The 16,022-nt window shown below is 59.0% G+C and overlaps 1 protein-coding gene across 2 annotated transcripts in view; it reads right to left on the bottom strand.

Annotated features, from left to right (window-relative positions):
• The window catches only part of STARD8 (StAR related lipid transfer domain containing 8), a 44,921-nt gene extending 30,121 nt beyond the window's left edge, over positions 1-14,800 (bottom strand). Inside the window, exons 1-2 of one of the 2 annotated variants that reach the window (XM_064669519.1) lie at positions 14,436-14,800; positions 12,206-12,239 (exon numbers count right to left, since the gene is read on the bottom strand). In XM_064669519.1, the coding sequence (XP_064525589.1) occupies positions 12,206-12,239; positions 14,436-14,480 (79 nt within the window). In that variant the 5' untranslated portion in view covers positions 14,481-14,800. Of the gene's footprint in view, positions 1-3,004; positions 3,218-12,205; positions 12,240-14,435 lie in introns of those variants that run through there. The other variant, XM_064669520.1, reaches the window with a different exon arrangement.
• Between the last annotated feature and the right edge of the window lie 1,222 nt (positions 14,801-16,022).

Raw genomic sequence — 16,022 nt, 5'->3', positions numbered from 1 at the left:
GCAGGAACCAAAGGGCCATTGCAGCTCAATCATTAACCGGGAGGGAGACCCCCGGCCTCGCTGGAATGTGCAGCCACTGCCGGTCCCCTCTGGAGCTCGGAGCTCAGCACAAAGGTTCACAGACGCTCCTCAGCCCTGACCACCGGCCCCTGGAGCTCCGGCAGCTCTCCAACACAGCTTTCCTCCAGCGCTAAATCCCACCGAACACTCCCATCACACATCCCAGCGGGGCTGAAAGAGCATGTGCATGAAGGAAAGTTGAGAAACAAGCAAACCTGACTTCCTGGCAGAAATTCCCATGCTCACCTCACCTGGGCAGTGCCAGCAGCACCCATGGTTTGGGGGGCTGCTACTCCCTGTGGCTCCTCTCGCCTTGAAGGCAGGACATGGGCACAGCATGAGACGGAAGGCCTGGCAGGAGAAATGGCATCTCAGCTTTTACAGCCGCCACACTGCTCCTAAAGCCTTTTTTACATGCACAAAATCAGCTCAGCTTTCATCCCTGGGCTCTGGCAATCAATGTCACCAAATCCAGAGGGACTGAGCAACATCTCTGCTCTGGAGCTGGGGGAGGGAAGGAGACCCCCATGTTGAGTGATGCTCTGCCGGGCCAGGGAGACGAGCACTGGCACAGGGCAGGGGTCCTGCTGTACCATGGGACCCCCAGCTCCCCACGCAGTCAGGGTCACTGTGACCACACCAGAGGCATTCCCTGCCCTGCAGCCCTGCTGCCTGAATTTGGGGATTAAACTCCCACAGACACCAAATGCAAAAGCCCACACCAAGAGCAAAGGCAAAGCCCAAACCCCTGTGACAGGCAAACTGTCTCAGGCTCTTCACAGACAGATCAGTTGAAGGATGAAGACTCAGTTCTCCTCTCTGCTGGGGATAATCTCCCCCACTCCCCAGGAGAGCAAAGCCAGGGAATTACCTGGCTCCAGCCACTCCCCCTGGCTCCCTATGGCTGAAGCACAGAGGGGCCAGGCACCCTCAGCATTCCCCACACCCCTTGGTGCCAGCCAGCTTCCCAGATTGTTCCTTTGGCCCAAAGTCACGCAGCAACCTCTGCATGCCCTCGGGGAAAGGGCAACCTTTCATTCCTGCACTCGACTTCAGTTGACTTTGAGAACCTTCAAATCTTTTTGAAATTAGTACAAAACCAAGGGGAAGTCCTGACGTGCCCTTGGGCACAACCACATTTTGTTCTCTTACAAAACTGAACTGCTGGCAGCCTGTCCCCTGCACATGCTGGGCTCTGGGCACTGCAGGCGATGCAGACAAGGAATGCTCAAAGGAAGCATGACTGGATTTATGCAGCCAGTCTTTTATCAGAAAAGGATTTCTCAGAGGAAGTGTGACCACATGGCATGAACGTGAGCTGCTCCTCAGAAGCAGCTTTGATACCTGCGCTGGGGCTTGGTGTTTTGCCACAGACGGAAAATGCTGGCAAGCCTTTGGGATAAGGCTGGGAGCTAGTTTTTCCCCTGCAAGAATGGAGAGAGGCTGACAGGGTCTGAGCAGGTCTGTGGCCCCTGCTCCTGCTGGCACACGCGTGCGGAGAGCGGCTGCGCAGCCACCTCCCCAGCTGGGCTTCAGTTAGAATGCAAACAGAAAAAGGCACAGCCACTGATAAGAGTTCACGTATGCACATGGAAAGAACGTGGATTTCTGCCAATAACTCATGATATGTGCTCCGACACCCCGGGACTGTACAAAGGCCTTTGGTAGAAGAGGCTCTGCTGCCCTCAGCACACAGAGCTGTTCCAGAACACAAACCACAAATCCAAACACACAAAGAGCTGGTGTTTGAGCTCAGCACGATCAAACAGCCCCCGGGGAAGCAGCCTCCTCCAGAGCAGCATTGGGTCACAATGTGACAAACGACACACACATGGCAAACCCATCTGTCCCTACCAATGACAAAGGGCTCCAAAGGAGTTGATCCGCTGGGAACACGTGCCCATGGCACTGAAAGCCAGGACATGGAGCCCAGCCTTCCCCACCACAGCACGAGGACCTGATCTGGAGTCTTCTGATGTCAGCACAGTTTTTCCAAGAACTCACTGACTCTCTGGATCAGATGGCAAATCTGTGCTTTCCCAGTCACTGGGTTAATCGCCACTAATGCCAGGTAGAGGAGGGTGAGGAGGAGCCCTGAGAAAACCCAGACAGCCCAAACCCTTCAACCAGCCCCTCACAGCCCTGGCCAGCTCTCCTGGCAGCACACGGGTCAGCAGGGCAGAGCAGGAGCTGGACAGGCTGAACACCCGTTTCAACAGCAGCAGCGAGTCCTCATCCCACACACTGCCATGACTCAGCCTGGCAGCGACAGAGGGGGATCCAGTTACAGCTCGAGCATGTCAGGAGACAAGTACCAGCTCCGAGCTTCTCATCATCCCCAGCAGCAGCAACAGCCACCTCGTACAGGCACCACGTCCATCCACGCAGGCACACCGGTCCAGACCACCCACATCCCACCTGGAGGCATTCTGGTGCTGCTGGAGGCAGTGGGGCTGAGCAGCCCCCTCTAGAGCCACAGGTGAATCACAGAACTGTTCAGGTTGGAAAAGCCCTCTGAGACCACCGAGCCCAACAGTTCCCCCAGCACTGCCAAGGCCACCACTGACCACGTCCCAAAGTGCCACAGCCACATGGCTGTTAAATCCCTCCAGGACAGTGACTCCACCGCCTCCTTGGGCACTCTGTCCAGGGCTGGATAGTCCTTTGCAGAAAGAAATTGTTCCTAATATCCAACTAAACCTCCCTTGGCACAACTTGAAGTCACTGCATCACCTCCCGTCTACTTACTCTGTTACACACAGAGCTGCAAGTGATTTCAGGAAGGGACTCTCTCTCATACGTGTGTGCCAACGTTCCAGGCACAGCACAGCCCGAGACCAGCAACAAACCTGCAAGTTTAGCAGATTGCTGGATGCTCTCTACCGAAATCCGCCCCCTCCTCTCCCCCCAAACCCCCGCACACAACCGCAGGTTCCTGATTTACCTTCGGGCTGTGCCTGGTCCAGCCGCGCTCGCGGGGGACCCGCGGGGAGGAGGAGGAGGAGGAGGAGGAGGAGGGTGGGTGCGGGAGGAGGCCGGAGGTGCAGCGGGAGGGTCCCGGTGCCCGCCGCGAGCAGCGGGCGGGCTCGGGCGGTGCCAGCCGAGCTCCGGCTGTTGTCGGTGTGAGCGCGGCCGCGGCAGGTGCGGGATCCCCCCGCCGGGAACCGCCCCACCCATTCCCGGGATCCGCCTCCCAATTCCTGGGATCGCCCGCCCCGGGACCGCCCCGCTCCGCTCCCGGAGCTCTGGGGGCTGCGCTCGAACCGAGCGGCGGAGCCGCTTCGGCCACAGCCGGGACAGAGGAGGGACGTGAGATAGTCCAGGGCTGGAACCCCTCTGCCATGAAGACAGGCAGGGAGAGCTGGGGATGTTCAGCCTGGAGAAGAGAAGGGTTCACGGAGACCTGAGAGCCCCTTCGAGTCTAAAGGGACTCCAAGAGAGCTGGAGAGGGACTTGGAGTGCTAGGACAAGGGAGAATGGTAGGGTTAGATGGAAGATTGGGAAGAAATCCTTCCCTGTGAGAGTGGGGAGGCCCTGGCACAGGTTGTCCACAGAAGCTGTGGCTGCCCCATCCCTGGAAGTGTCCAAGGCCAGTTTGGATGGAGCTTGGAGCAACCTGGGCTAGTGGGAGGTGTCCCTGCCAGTGGCAGGGGGTGGATCGAGATGAGCTTTAAGATCCCTTCCAACCCAAACCAGGCTGTGTTTCTGTGACACGTGTGAAGTCCAGTCCAACCCCAGACCCATCCGTGTCCCACACTGCCCCAGCCCCCCATCCCCTCCACTCAGCCACCCCCCTCTCTCTGCTCCCAGACCGGCAGCAGCAACTGCAGGGCCTGGCCTGGCCCGTGGGCTGGAGCCGGCGGCTGTGGCACCAACAGCTGCCACCTCCCCGCCGGGCTCAGCCCCCACGGGGGTCCCTCAGGCTGTTCCCCCCACAAAGAAGAGCCCCAGGACAGTTTCTGGACAGATGCCTGGCTGTCCCCAGCTCTCCTGTCCATCAGACCCCATGGATGGAACAGGCAGGGCGGGAGCAGCAGCGAGGCACTGAGAAGGGCAGCAGGGCTGCTCTCAAGGTCTCGTGTCCCCAGAAATCCCCTTCACTCTGCAGGGGATTTACCTGCTCCATAGTTACTCCTCCAACAGCACAGGGTCAGGAGGACCCTCTTCACGGCACACACACCTACAACCTGGCTCTGGACCCCAGACCTATGTCACACCAAAGGACACCAGCCACACGTGATTTGCAAGAGGGTGAAGAAGAAAAGGGTAGGCAGCGTTCAGAATAGAAGGCTAAGAGGGGAAAAAAATGTTTAAAGTGGACTTGAAGGAGGAATTTTGTTGTGAGAAATGGGAGGCAAAAGGGTTGGAGGTCAGGAAGCAGCAGCCTGAGCATGGAGGGAGAGGCAAAGGAGGCAGAGCATGAGATAGAGGCAACAGGAACCTGGGCAGGAGGCCTGAGACAAACACTGGGCACAGACAAAGGGCAAGGAAAGGTAGGTGGCAATTTGAGGAGGGGATCATCAGAAAAGCAGGAGAGAGACCAGGTACATTGCAGGGATGCCACAAAACAGCTTTTCCCCTGAAATCACTGCTTGGAGGGATGCCCAAGCTCCCAAAGTGGGAGGATCAAGTTAAAAACCAGGATTTTTTCCCCATTGTTTCCATAGTCTGAGAGGCTTTTGATGCACATCTCCTTCCTTCCTTCCCGAGCTCCTGACCCTCCTCCCACCAAGCTCCTGCCTGCCTCTACCCCCCCACCCCGTAGCCCCTCGCCGTGGAGGGAAGGTGCTCCAGCACAGGCTGCTCAGTGCAGCCCTTGTTGGCTGCAAAGTCCTCCCACAGCTTTGTGTGTGAGAGCCTCTCGCCAGCCAGAGCCCGGGGGTGGGCAGGGGGTGGCAGGGGGGAGACAGCAGGCAGCCAGTGCCCCCCCAGGGTCAGCCCCAGAGAAGGGAACAGCTGTTGATCGGGGGGATCAGTGGAAGTCACTCAGGCAAGGAGCGATGGGCTGTGAGCGCCCGCGGGCAGACAAGGGGTCAGGGGAGCTCGGGGGGGCCAGGACCCAGCTGAGCCTTGACCCCCACAAGTACCAACCCCCACAGAGCACAGGTCCCTGGCTCCCGGGGAGGGGACAGAAAGGGACAAAGGGACAAAGCCTCTGGAAACACGATGGGTACAGAGCCTCGGGGTACTGAGCGACTCCCAGGCCAGCACCCAGGGGACAGCCAGGATGGACATTTCACTAGGGGGGTCCCAGCACCGTGACAGCCAGTGGAAAAGTGCTGGGCTCAGAGGATTTCAAGCATTCTTCCATTCATTCCTTGTGTGAAGCAGGAACAGGGAGGGTGTGGGGGCAGAGAGCAGGAAATCTCCCGGGGACGCTGAGCTGGAAAGAGGCGGCAGCGAGGGCAGGACAGAGCGGCCGGTCCCACCCGGAGCCCGCAGGCACTCACACGCACAGGGTTCCCCCGCGCGTGACCCCTTCACGGTCCTTTTGGGTCCCCCCGACCCCACCCATGGCCCTTTTGGGTCCCCCCGCGACCTCCCTGTCCTTGTGCCCCCCGGCCGCGGAGCAGGACAGGGCGTCCTCTGGTGGCCCCGACACGCAACACCCCTCGCCAAATGAAAAGCCCCTGGAAAAGCCAAACCAAGGAAACGGCGTAAAAAAGGGACAAAAAACTACTTTGAATCCGTGGCAAAAGCACCTTTCCTCCAACTGAGCGCCCCCGGTGGACACATCCTGCACTCCCTGCCACGGCCAGTGACTGCTGCTCTTTTCCAACAACCAAAATACACACGGAGAAAAAAAGTTACAGTTTTCTTCCAGGTGTACGAATACCAAGACACTGTACTGGGGTATGTGTGTCACACACAGCTGCTCAGCGAGTCCTGCTCTGCTAGTGCATTATCCACAGCTCCTATTTTTCCACTCCTGTGGAGGGAGAACAGGAGAAACCTGTGGTATTTTCACACGAAGAAGCTTCACCTGGGTGTCACCCCCTGGCAGAGCTGGGGTGCCCCATTTATTTCTCTCTCTGGCTCCCCAAATGCAGAACACTTGTTGGCTTTTTCCAATTCACATAGAAGCAGCATCCAGGTGCTGCCACTGCAGCCCTTCCAACCTCTGGGTACCCAGCAAACACCACAAGGAGCCCCAGGCCCACAGGACATCCCTGACATCCCTGCAAGTGGTGAATCTGCAGCACAGAGAACCCAGAAACTGCCTCTGCCCCATCTGCCTGGAGCTTCCAGGGCCCCAGGGATACTCCAGTGCCAGCCTCAGCACTGAGCCTCACACCAGAGGGAAGTGAGAAAGCCAGCTCCAGCCAAGAGGAGGAGGATGGCTTCAATATCCTTGTTTAGGAGAGGAAAAAGGCACATGAAATGGCAGCTGGAGCCGTGTCACCAGCTGCACAAGTACAGCAGGAGGGATCTCACCAGCACCGAATTCCCTGGCTTCCAAGGGAGGAGGGTGAGAGGGAGGAAAAGAGAAGCTCAGAGACACACACAACAGCATCATTCATGGGAGCTGAGTTTCTGCAACAAGGGTCCTGTGTCTGGCCCGGAGCTCCGGGTAATTAAAACAGCAGCCACAGATCTCTGAGAAACAGCAGGAATTTATCCAAGGAATCCGGATTATGTGGCCACTGCTGAAGCAGGGCAGAAAGTCCCCAGCTGCTGGAAGGCAAAACGCTGGCGAGCAATGAGCAACCAGCTCCGTGCCCCAGCTGTTCCTGCCTCACCCAGACATGCCAGAGCCTCCTCCTGCCACATCGTGGGGCTGGGGATTGGTCCTCCCTCCACACAGTCCCACCGAGGGGACAGGGAGGACCCTGGGGCTTTGCTGCAGCAGGCAGAGGTGATGACATCGTGCCTGCACTTGGAGGCACACAGGGAAGATGAGGGGCTCATGGCTGCTCCAGGGGCACGTGGCAAACCGAGCAATCTGTGGTCCCAGAGATAATGGCGCTGGTTTGCAGCTCTAAGGATGGGAAGCACGCACGGGATTTCCACACAAGTGAAAAGAGGCAGGATGCTGAGCAATCTCTTGAAAATCTTACCAGCACAGTTGTTTTCTGGGAGCAGCCATGGACCCTTCAGAAGACCCCCAGAGGGGATCTATGTGCTCCCTGTTCTCATGTGGATCATGCTAAAACAACCTCCTGCCCTCTCTGTCCCCTGTCCCGTGGGGCCAACTGCCCCTGGGTACAACTCGCCCCCCATGCCAGCACTGAGGGAACAATGTCACTGCCATGGGTCCAGCAGAAGGAGCTCTGTGGAAAACTCCACTTCCCCCTTGCCTGCAGCAAACTAACCTGATCTCCTTATCCCTGAGAAAAACCCCTGTCCACCCAGCATGTTTTGGGCCATTCCTGAAGGGATCATGTATCAGCAGGAGGAAAGAGTCTCCAACATAAGTCTTGGGGCAGGTATGAGATGGAATTTTTCACTAAGCACTGCAGCTGACAGAGCCCAGAGCCACAGTGTTTCCTCTTTCACACAACCCAAAAGAAATGGCTTTCAAGATGTTACCCACACCCTGTTATCACAGGTATCTTTACAAGCCACATCAAGCCAAGTTTAGCACTGGAGTTCCAAATGAACAAAACCTCCTTGAGCATTTTCACAGCCTTGACAAGATGACTGATACAAGCATCATCAAGACATGATCAAATACAAAATAATGCCCTTTCTTTGATGAAAAGTGGGGGTTCTTTTCACCTGATGGCCTCTTGGGCGGGTGATGTGCTTCACCAGTCGGTCCAGGACAGTTACCCCTTGGCTTTGGGAGTGGGATCACCCACATTCAGACACAGTGGGCAGCCGGGCACGGCCCGAACAGAACACCACCAAAATCGCTCGAGTTTGGAAGGAAAGCAGAGCCTTAGCCCCTCAGCCGCGTCCCCTGCCCATGCCCTGCCCTTTGCATGCCCCCGCGCTGATCCGCACCGAGCCCACCCTGCACCAGTCCCGCAGCCCTTCCCCTCGCTGAGCAGCAAACGCGACCTCCTCCTCTCGCCGCAGCCCCGCACCGGGCTCGCCCCCCGCACCGGGCTCGCCCCCCGCAGCCCCGAGCCCCGCACTCACCTGCCCGCCCGCGCCGTCCCGCCCCGCACGGAGCCGCGGCCGCGGCGCGGCGGAGCCGCAGCCCCAGGGAGCGCCCGGAGCCCCGGCGGGGCAACGCGGCCCCGACCCCGGCCCGGCCGCCCATCTCGGCTCCGGCGGGACGGGCGGGAGCGGCGGCTCCTCCCCCGCCGGGATGCCCGGACGGGACCGGGGCCGCTCGCGGGGAACGCCCGCTCCCCTTCCGCCCGCTCCCCCCGCCCGGAGGAGCCTCCCCAGCCGCGCCCCCGGCCGAGGAAGCCGCTCTCCCTGGGGCCGCTCCCGCCGCCGCGTCCTGCAGCATCCCCGGGACCCCGCTCAGCCCCCGGCCTGGGGTCAGGCGTCACCAGGGGCCGAGGTCAAGGTGATGCTGAGCCACGGGTTCCACCTGCATCCTCCCAAAACTGAGTCACCCCCGCTCCGGCCCCACACCGCGCCTGGGCGCTCGCTCGCTGCCGCCTCCGCTCCCGGGGGCGGGCGGGTGTTCAAAGCCCTGCGGACACTCCGGGCAGGGCTCAGAGGCTCTTCATTAAGGGGAGAAGGAATTGACGTGATCAGACTGGCCTGCGAACACCTCTCACCGCTTTTTCTCCATTTGACCTCTCAGGCTTTGAAAACAAACGCCCGTGAGCATCGCACAGCCCCAAGAGGCTCCCACGGCCCCCTGCCTGCTCCTTTACACCATCGCACAGCCCCAAGAGGCTCCCACGGCCCCCTGCCTACTCCTTTACACCACGTTCACCCCAGAAGGACAGAGGGGCAATTTCGGACGCAGGAAGCATTACCTTCCTGTGCATGTTTAAGGAGTTTGCATGACAAAGCTCCAACCAAAGCTAAACCATTGCCCAGCCGAACCTTTCTGCCAGTTTTCAGTGTATTCTCTCATTATCATTTCAGGGAAGTGACCACACTGTGCCTGGTTCCGTGGGCTCACATGGGATCCACCACCCCTGCAAACCTCCTGCACCCACGACAAATATCCCAGAGTGACCCATGGGGAAACGTGGGAGCCTGGCTGTGCCAGGGCACTAGCACCAGCCCAGGGCACCAGCACCAGCCCATGTCCTAGGGCAATTTAACCAACAGGGATATTATGCATCAAAAGGCTCAGCAGCTCCAAAATAGCCTCAGGGGTGCACTGATGAGCTGGAAAGGAAAGGCTGGAGATCATGTCTGGAGCCTCAGGAGAGGCTGTCCCAGCTCCTAAGGAAACATCTGATGGAAGGGGCACAAACTGCTCTGGCAGGGTGAATTTTAGTGTATAAAGCCTTGTTTAGGAATTACCTCATTATTTTTTTGAAAAACTTTTTTACTGATAAAAGCACACGCACTGGCCAGGCAGGGACCCATTCCTGGTGAGGGGAGGGTGCAGGAGTAAGGCCACAGAGACTGTAATTGAGAGAAGATGAGAGTACTTGAGGAACATCTCCTTTCCTTCATGAGGAATAGGCCAAGGAGTGGCAGAGCTCATCCCCAGGATGCAGAGCCAGGAGGGACCCGGCATTAGTTTGGGGTGGAGGTCAGTGTTTCAGTGTGAGTCACCAGCTGAGCCTGAGCCCAAGCCCGGGCAGGCAGGAAAGAGGAAGAGGAAGGAGCAGCAGCACAGAATCCCCTCATCACATGTCCCACCAAAACCACTAATAATCACATTCAGTTCAGCTTTTCTACTTCCCACCTCTCCAGCCCACACCCAGCCCTGTGACTGCCTTTTCCACCATGTAACAGCAGCAGTTTCTCAGCAAGTTCCAAAATTGCCCAGAACAGGTCCCTGCTGCCATGTCCAGCAGCCCACCCAGCCCAAGAGTCCCCCCAGATCTCCCCGGCACCGACACCACAGACGGGGTGCAGCCCCAGTGCCGAGGGCAGTGGTGCAGCCCCTGCACACCCACCAGTCCTGGCACAGCCCCCTGCCTGCCCATGTCCCTTCCAACCCATCCCCTGCACACCCACCAGTCCTGGCACAGCCCCCTGCCTGCCCATGTCCCTTCCAACCCATCCCCTGCACACCCACCAGTCCTGGCACAGCCCCCTGCCTGCCCATGTCCCTTCCAACCCATCTTAGCAATGATAAAACCAGATCCCAGTCCCCGTTTTCTCCCCAAATGCCAGGGAATTGAACACATGGGCACAGGCCAGGAGAGGAACAGGGGCCTCGTGCTCAGGCCACAAACCCACCGAGCCAGCGCAGGAGATTTGCATGTGAGGAGAGAAGAACAGCTCAGCTGTGACAACACATCAACAACAGCTAAATTTAGAGGGTTATTTTCAGCAATCCAGATGCTGGGTAAATACAACCTTATTATTTCATGCAGGGGCAAAAGTTCAGCCAAGTCCCTTGTGCTGCTTTTCCCCATTAGTTCACCACGTCCAGCCAGAGGAGCCCACCCTGAAATGCTGCAATGTCACCACTGCCTGGCTGTGCTGCCAGGAGCCACCAGCTCATCCCTGTCCCTCAGCAGTGAGAGGAGTCACTGCTCAGTGACATCTGCAGAGCACCTCCCAATCCCTTTTGGAGGGTCCTGGTGCCGCTATTGGCAGGAGTTCATTCTGAGGATGCAGTTTTCATGTGCACGGCCAGTCTGTGAGCCTTTCCTTTCTGCTCTTCCAAAACAATACATGGGAAGTGAATGCTGGAGAGGAAGCAGAGGGTTAGGAAATCCATGGAAACCTGACCCTGCTGGGACTGTGGAGAGGCACTGTGTCCCACCCAGCTGGAGGTGCTGCTGGAGGGGACCACAGGGTGGGCCAGAGGGGGTCCTGCCACAGGCAGGGCAGTGGGAGGGACAGTAGGGACAGGCAGGTATCAGCTGGGGTGGTGTGAGTGTCATTGAGCCTTCACCAGGAGAGACCTGGATCCTACAGGCAGTTTTAACGAAGGGGAAAACACCTATAAATGTTCTTCCCCCAAAAATCTCAGTCACAGTGTTATCCAGCCCTGCCTCTTCCTTTCCATGGGGCTCTTTAACCCTTTTTAAAAAGCTCTTGACATTCATGTTCCTAATCTCTGCCATGAAAGGGCCAAAGACCACCCAGGATACCTCTGGGGCTCCCTCACAAAGTACCTTTTGTTGCCCAGAGCTCTCCTGTGCTCCCAGCTCTCTCCAGCTGGGCTCAGAGCTCACCTAACCCTTACCTGGATGAAAACAAGAGGCCCCTGGGCATTGCCCTCCAATCAGGGGACTGGAGACTCCCTAGCACATCCCATGGGCTCCCTGCATGGCAGGTTTCCCTTTTCATGGCACCAAGCCTCTGGCCAACACTGTGGGCAGCCACTCTCCTCCTGACTCCGGTGCCAGAGCCACCATCCCCAGGGCCTGTCCTGAGCCCTGTGCCAAAAGCAGCAGAGCCACCCTGGGATCCAGGTTCCCCCATTTCCAGGGCTGTCAGAGCCAGTGTCCATGGGCTGTCTGTAGGATGGAATGGTTTGATTCTGGGGGTGTCACTGTGCAAAGACCCCCATGGCACTGACCAGTGGGATGACAAAAGGCGGGACCTCAACCGTCCTGCCCACAGCCCCATCTCCATCCCTGGTTCCCAGCCCTGCTGGCACACATCCCTCCTTCTCCTCCTCCCACCAGCCTTCCCAGCACCCACGAGCCCCACAGGGTAGGGCAGCCCCAACCCCCAGCCTGTGCCCCCACCCTGGCAGAGGTTTGGTGGAGCTGCACACAATCCCTGTGGATCAGCCTGGAGCTGCACCACGAGTCGCTCCTGCCCCACGGTCACACGTGAAACACCTAAGTCACACAAAGCCAAGGGGCTCTGAGCCAGGGAGACCCTCCTTCCCGGGTCACAGCAGTGCCGAGGCTCCAAAGCTCCCAGTGAGTTTATCTGCAGAGCACAAAGCTGTTCACCACAAAGAGAGGAATCGAAAAGGAACCAAGGCCCTTTGCAAATATATCCCTCTGAAAACAACAGTCTGGGGCAAAATCACACTGCTGACAGATGAACCCAGGAGCCCAGCAAGGGGACTGTCTTCTTCCCATGACCCCTGCCCATCCCACAGCAACAATATTCCTGCCCAAAAAACATTGCCGTAGCTTACCTGCATCTTTCCTATCTTCTAGAAATGTGAAACTCTGTGAAAAGAAAGAAAAAAAGAACAGAAATAATTTTGTTATAGATTTGATTCTCATACTCAAGGGCTGCTACCCCTCATGTCTAGGCTCAGTCCCCCCTCCAGCCTCTCCTCTGCCCAGAGAGAAGCTGGGACCAGAAGTGCTGCTCTGGCTCTGAGGAGAAGCACAGTTCTGGCAAAGGCTTCTCCCCAGGGCATCAGCCCCATTGGTTTTAAAATGCCAGCACCACCCACAACCCTGAGTGCTGGGCAAACACAATGTGCCCAGCACGCCCCCACCACCCCAGCTCCAAGGAAAGCCAAGAGCAATGGGATTCACAGCAGTGGAGCCTCAGCAGCACTTGGGAGATGGCAGCAATTTGCAGAGGTGGAGCTGAGGGTCCCCCACTCCCCGGTCCTGAGGCAAGCCCAGAGCCCGGGACCCCCAGCCCGCTCCGGGTGCAGACGAGCCCTGGAGCGCTGCCACAGCCCCGCGGACGGGCCGGAGGGGCCGCAGGATCCCCGCAGGAATGCAGAGCGCTGCTGAGCCGGCCTTTCCCACGGACCCCCGGGACCCCTCTTCCTGCCGGGGCAGCAGGGCTGGGAATGACCCAGGAGAGATGGGTTTAACCATGTCCCTGCTGCCGGGCTTCCCTCAGCAGCGCCTGCCCAAGAGGTGCCATCAGTGGGGCCGGAGACATCACCGTGACCTCACAGAGAGCCCACGTCCATAGGGGTGGGCACTGGGCTCCTCCAGCTCCTTTGGCACTGCCCAGTCTGTTCCCACACCTTCCTTTTCCCACGAAATCTTCCGCCAGCCACAGCTCCACCTCATTTAACCTGGAAAGCTTTAATTCCACAGAGCCCAGCAGGTTTCTCCCTCTTCAAGAAATTCCTCGGCTGTTCGTGGTGAGCAGAGCAGCTGAGCAACACCAGCACGGAGGGAGAGGGGCCAGACTGAAGCAGAAGCCTCAGCCCCACACCAGGCCATCAGTGTGCACCAAGGGCACCCAGGAAGGTGGTGCCCTGGCCAGTGGGGCCAGCAGACCCCACGTCGGGCTGAGGTGACACGCTGAATCCAGTGGTCTACTGGCTGCTTCCAACATCACTGAAGCCCCCAGGCACCGGAGCGAGCATGGGCTGGGTTGGAGGCCTTGGGATCTGCAGCTGGGCAAGGCGGATGCAGGAGCCAGTGTCCGTCTCTGTGCCACCACGAGTACGATGGCAATGCCAACACGCAGCACGCAGGGACAAGTAGGGTTAACGAGGACAGCTGAGCTCTCTGGAGACAGCAGGGACAAGACAGCCACTAATATTACTAATGAATTTCACAAATGTCATTTTTAGACTCAACTATTTTAAGCATTGCCCTGAAAGCCCGGGGGACAGTGTGCATTCCACATCCATTTCACCGCAGCAGATCCACTCGCCCGGCTCAGCCTGGTGTACAGGTCTGTCTGGAGAGGGATTTTATGCTTTTCCCAATCTGAAGCTCCCAAAATCCACACTAACCATATTTCTACAATCTTCCCAGCTCACCTCCCACCACACTGCGTGGGCTGGGACACAATAAACCAATACAGTGATCAGAGGCAGGCAGGGAGATTTGCTCTTTATTAAGGCGACAGATGACGAATTAAAGCCCAATGAAAAATCCCAGATGCCACGAGAGCCGCTGCTGCAGGAAATTAAAAACTGGGGGCCCCCGGCCTCGCTGCTCCTTTGTCATGTCGCTCACAGCCACCCTGGCCCTGTGGGTCGGCCAAGGCAGCCGTGCTCCTGCAACGGGAGCAACCCGAGCCTCTGAGTTTGAAGGGGTGTCCCAGCCCAGCCACGCCACCCGAGCATGGCAGGACCACCTCGGAGGGCCAAAAGCACACCCAGACACACGCAGCCCCCGAGCCCACCGCCGCTCTCACCGGGCACAGCCCCCGCCCCCCCGGGGCTGCTGGTGCGGGATGTGGTGACCCAGTGACGGTGACCCAGTGACGGGCAGCGGGCGAGCACAGGCACAGGGACCAGCACACCCACATGCGGCCCAGCCAAAATGAACCTCTCACGTGCACGTGGGGCACGGGCACGACACCCCCCAGAGCAGACGCTGACACCGTGAGCAAACCGAGCGCCGCTGGGGACGCGTCCCCATCGTCCCTTCCAGAGGCTTCTCCTGAAATTGGAGGGTGCCAGCGGCAGACACCACCAAGCAGCAGTCCCTTACCTTGGCTCTTTTGAAGCAAGACCAGAAAAAATCCAGCAATGGCATGATGGGCGGGCGAAGGGCCGGCAGAGCCCCCCTAGAGCGCGGCGCTGCCCCCGGCGGGGAGGGCCCCCCCCGGCACCCCCATGGCAGCGCCCGCGGCAGCGGAGCCGGGCAGAGCCCAGTGCGGGCAGGAGCGGCCGGCGGGCGGAGGGAGGAGGAGGAGGCAGCGGCGGAGGCGGGCCAGCATTCAAACCCTGCACCGTTATTCAGTTGGTTGTGAACAGGCTTGGACGCGATTGAAATTCCCTGAAGATTGCGAGTTTTAAACAGCTCCAGGCTTTCCTTCCTGCCTGGAACGCACCGCCTGCTCCCATTCCCAGGCAGCGTGAAGGGGCGAGGGGAGAGAGACACTCTGGAATGGGAGAAAGGCACTTGGAGCTCTCAAAGGCACACGTAGGACGCTGGAAAGGGACGGTTCAGATTGTCACTCCAGTGCTGCCCAAACTGACTGGCAGCTCCCGGTGCTCTCCCCTCCGAAGGACAAGGGATACCCAGCCATGGTGTCATCCCTGGATGCCCCCGCCACGGCTTCCCCCATGCTCAGGTGTTGCTGGCCCCACTGCGGGCACAGGAGGAAGCCAGGCTCCCCTTGGCCACAGCTGGCAGCCAGGCCCACCATGGGCACCCAGGCTTACTGTGCCGAGCACGGCCAGCACCCTCAGCACAGAGCAAGGGCACGCAGGGCCAGCCTGCAGGAGAGACCCCAGCAGAGAGAACAACACAGGGAAAACCACCCGCAGCCAGCAAATATGACTCAGCCATTCACTCCAGCTATTCACAGCTCCTTATCTGCCTTCCACAAACATCATTTGTTCACAAAGGCCACAATTAAAGGTCCCTTCACGAGCATTTGTGCCAGCCCTCCGCTCACAACCCCAGGATTCCTCCTGCAGGCACAGCTCGGAATAAGCAAGGGCAAGCATCTCCAGCGATGCCCGGGCTCAGCCCTGCTCCCACAGGATCCTCGGTGGGTGCCACCCACACTGCACTGGCATCGGGCTCGCCCGTGGCATTGCTCCTGCCCACTGCCCATCCCAGGCTGGGGTTAGCTCCACATGCTGCAGGGACGGTGCTGCCCATGCCCAGCCTGGCGCCCATGCAACTCCCTGCAGGCAGGCACAGCTCTGCCATGGCCCCATCACAGCTCTGCCGTGGCCCGGCACAGCTCTGCCATGGCCCCATCACAGCTCTGCCATGGCCCCATCACAGCTCTGCTGTGGCACCATCACAGCTCTGCTGTAGCACCATCACAGCTCTGCCATGGCCCCATCACAGCTCTGCCATGGCCCCATCACAGCTCTGCCATGGCCCCATCACAGCTCTGCCGTGGCACCATCACAGCTCTGCTGTAGCACCATCACAGCTCTGCTGTAGCACCATCACAGCTCTGCCGTGGCACCATCACAGCTCTGCTGTAGCACCATCATGGCTCTGCCATGGCCCTAGCACAGCTTCACTGTGGCCCCATCACAGCTCTGCCGTGGCACCATCACGGCTCTGCCATGGCCCCATCACAGCTCTGCCGTGGCACCATCACAGCTCTGC

The sequence above is a fragment of the Pseudopipra pipra genome, chromosome 13 (assembly GCF_036250125.1).
Source record: "Pseudopipra pipra isolate bDixPip1 chromosome 13, bDixPip1.hap1, whole genome shotgun sequence".
Classification (NCBI taxonomy): Eukaryota; Metazoa; Chordata; class Aves; order Passeriformes; family Pipridae; genus Pseudopipra; species Pseudopipra pipra.
Note: the sequence above shows the minus strand (reverse complement) of the source record. Positions and strands in the feature narration are given on the sequence as shown.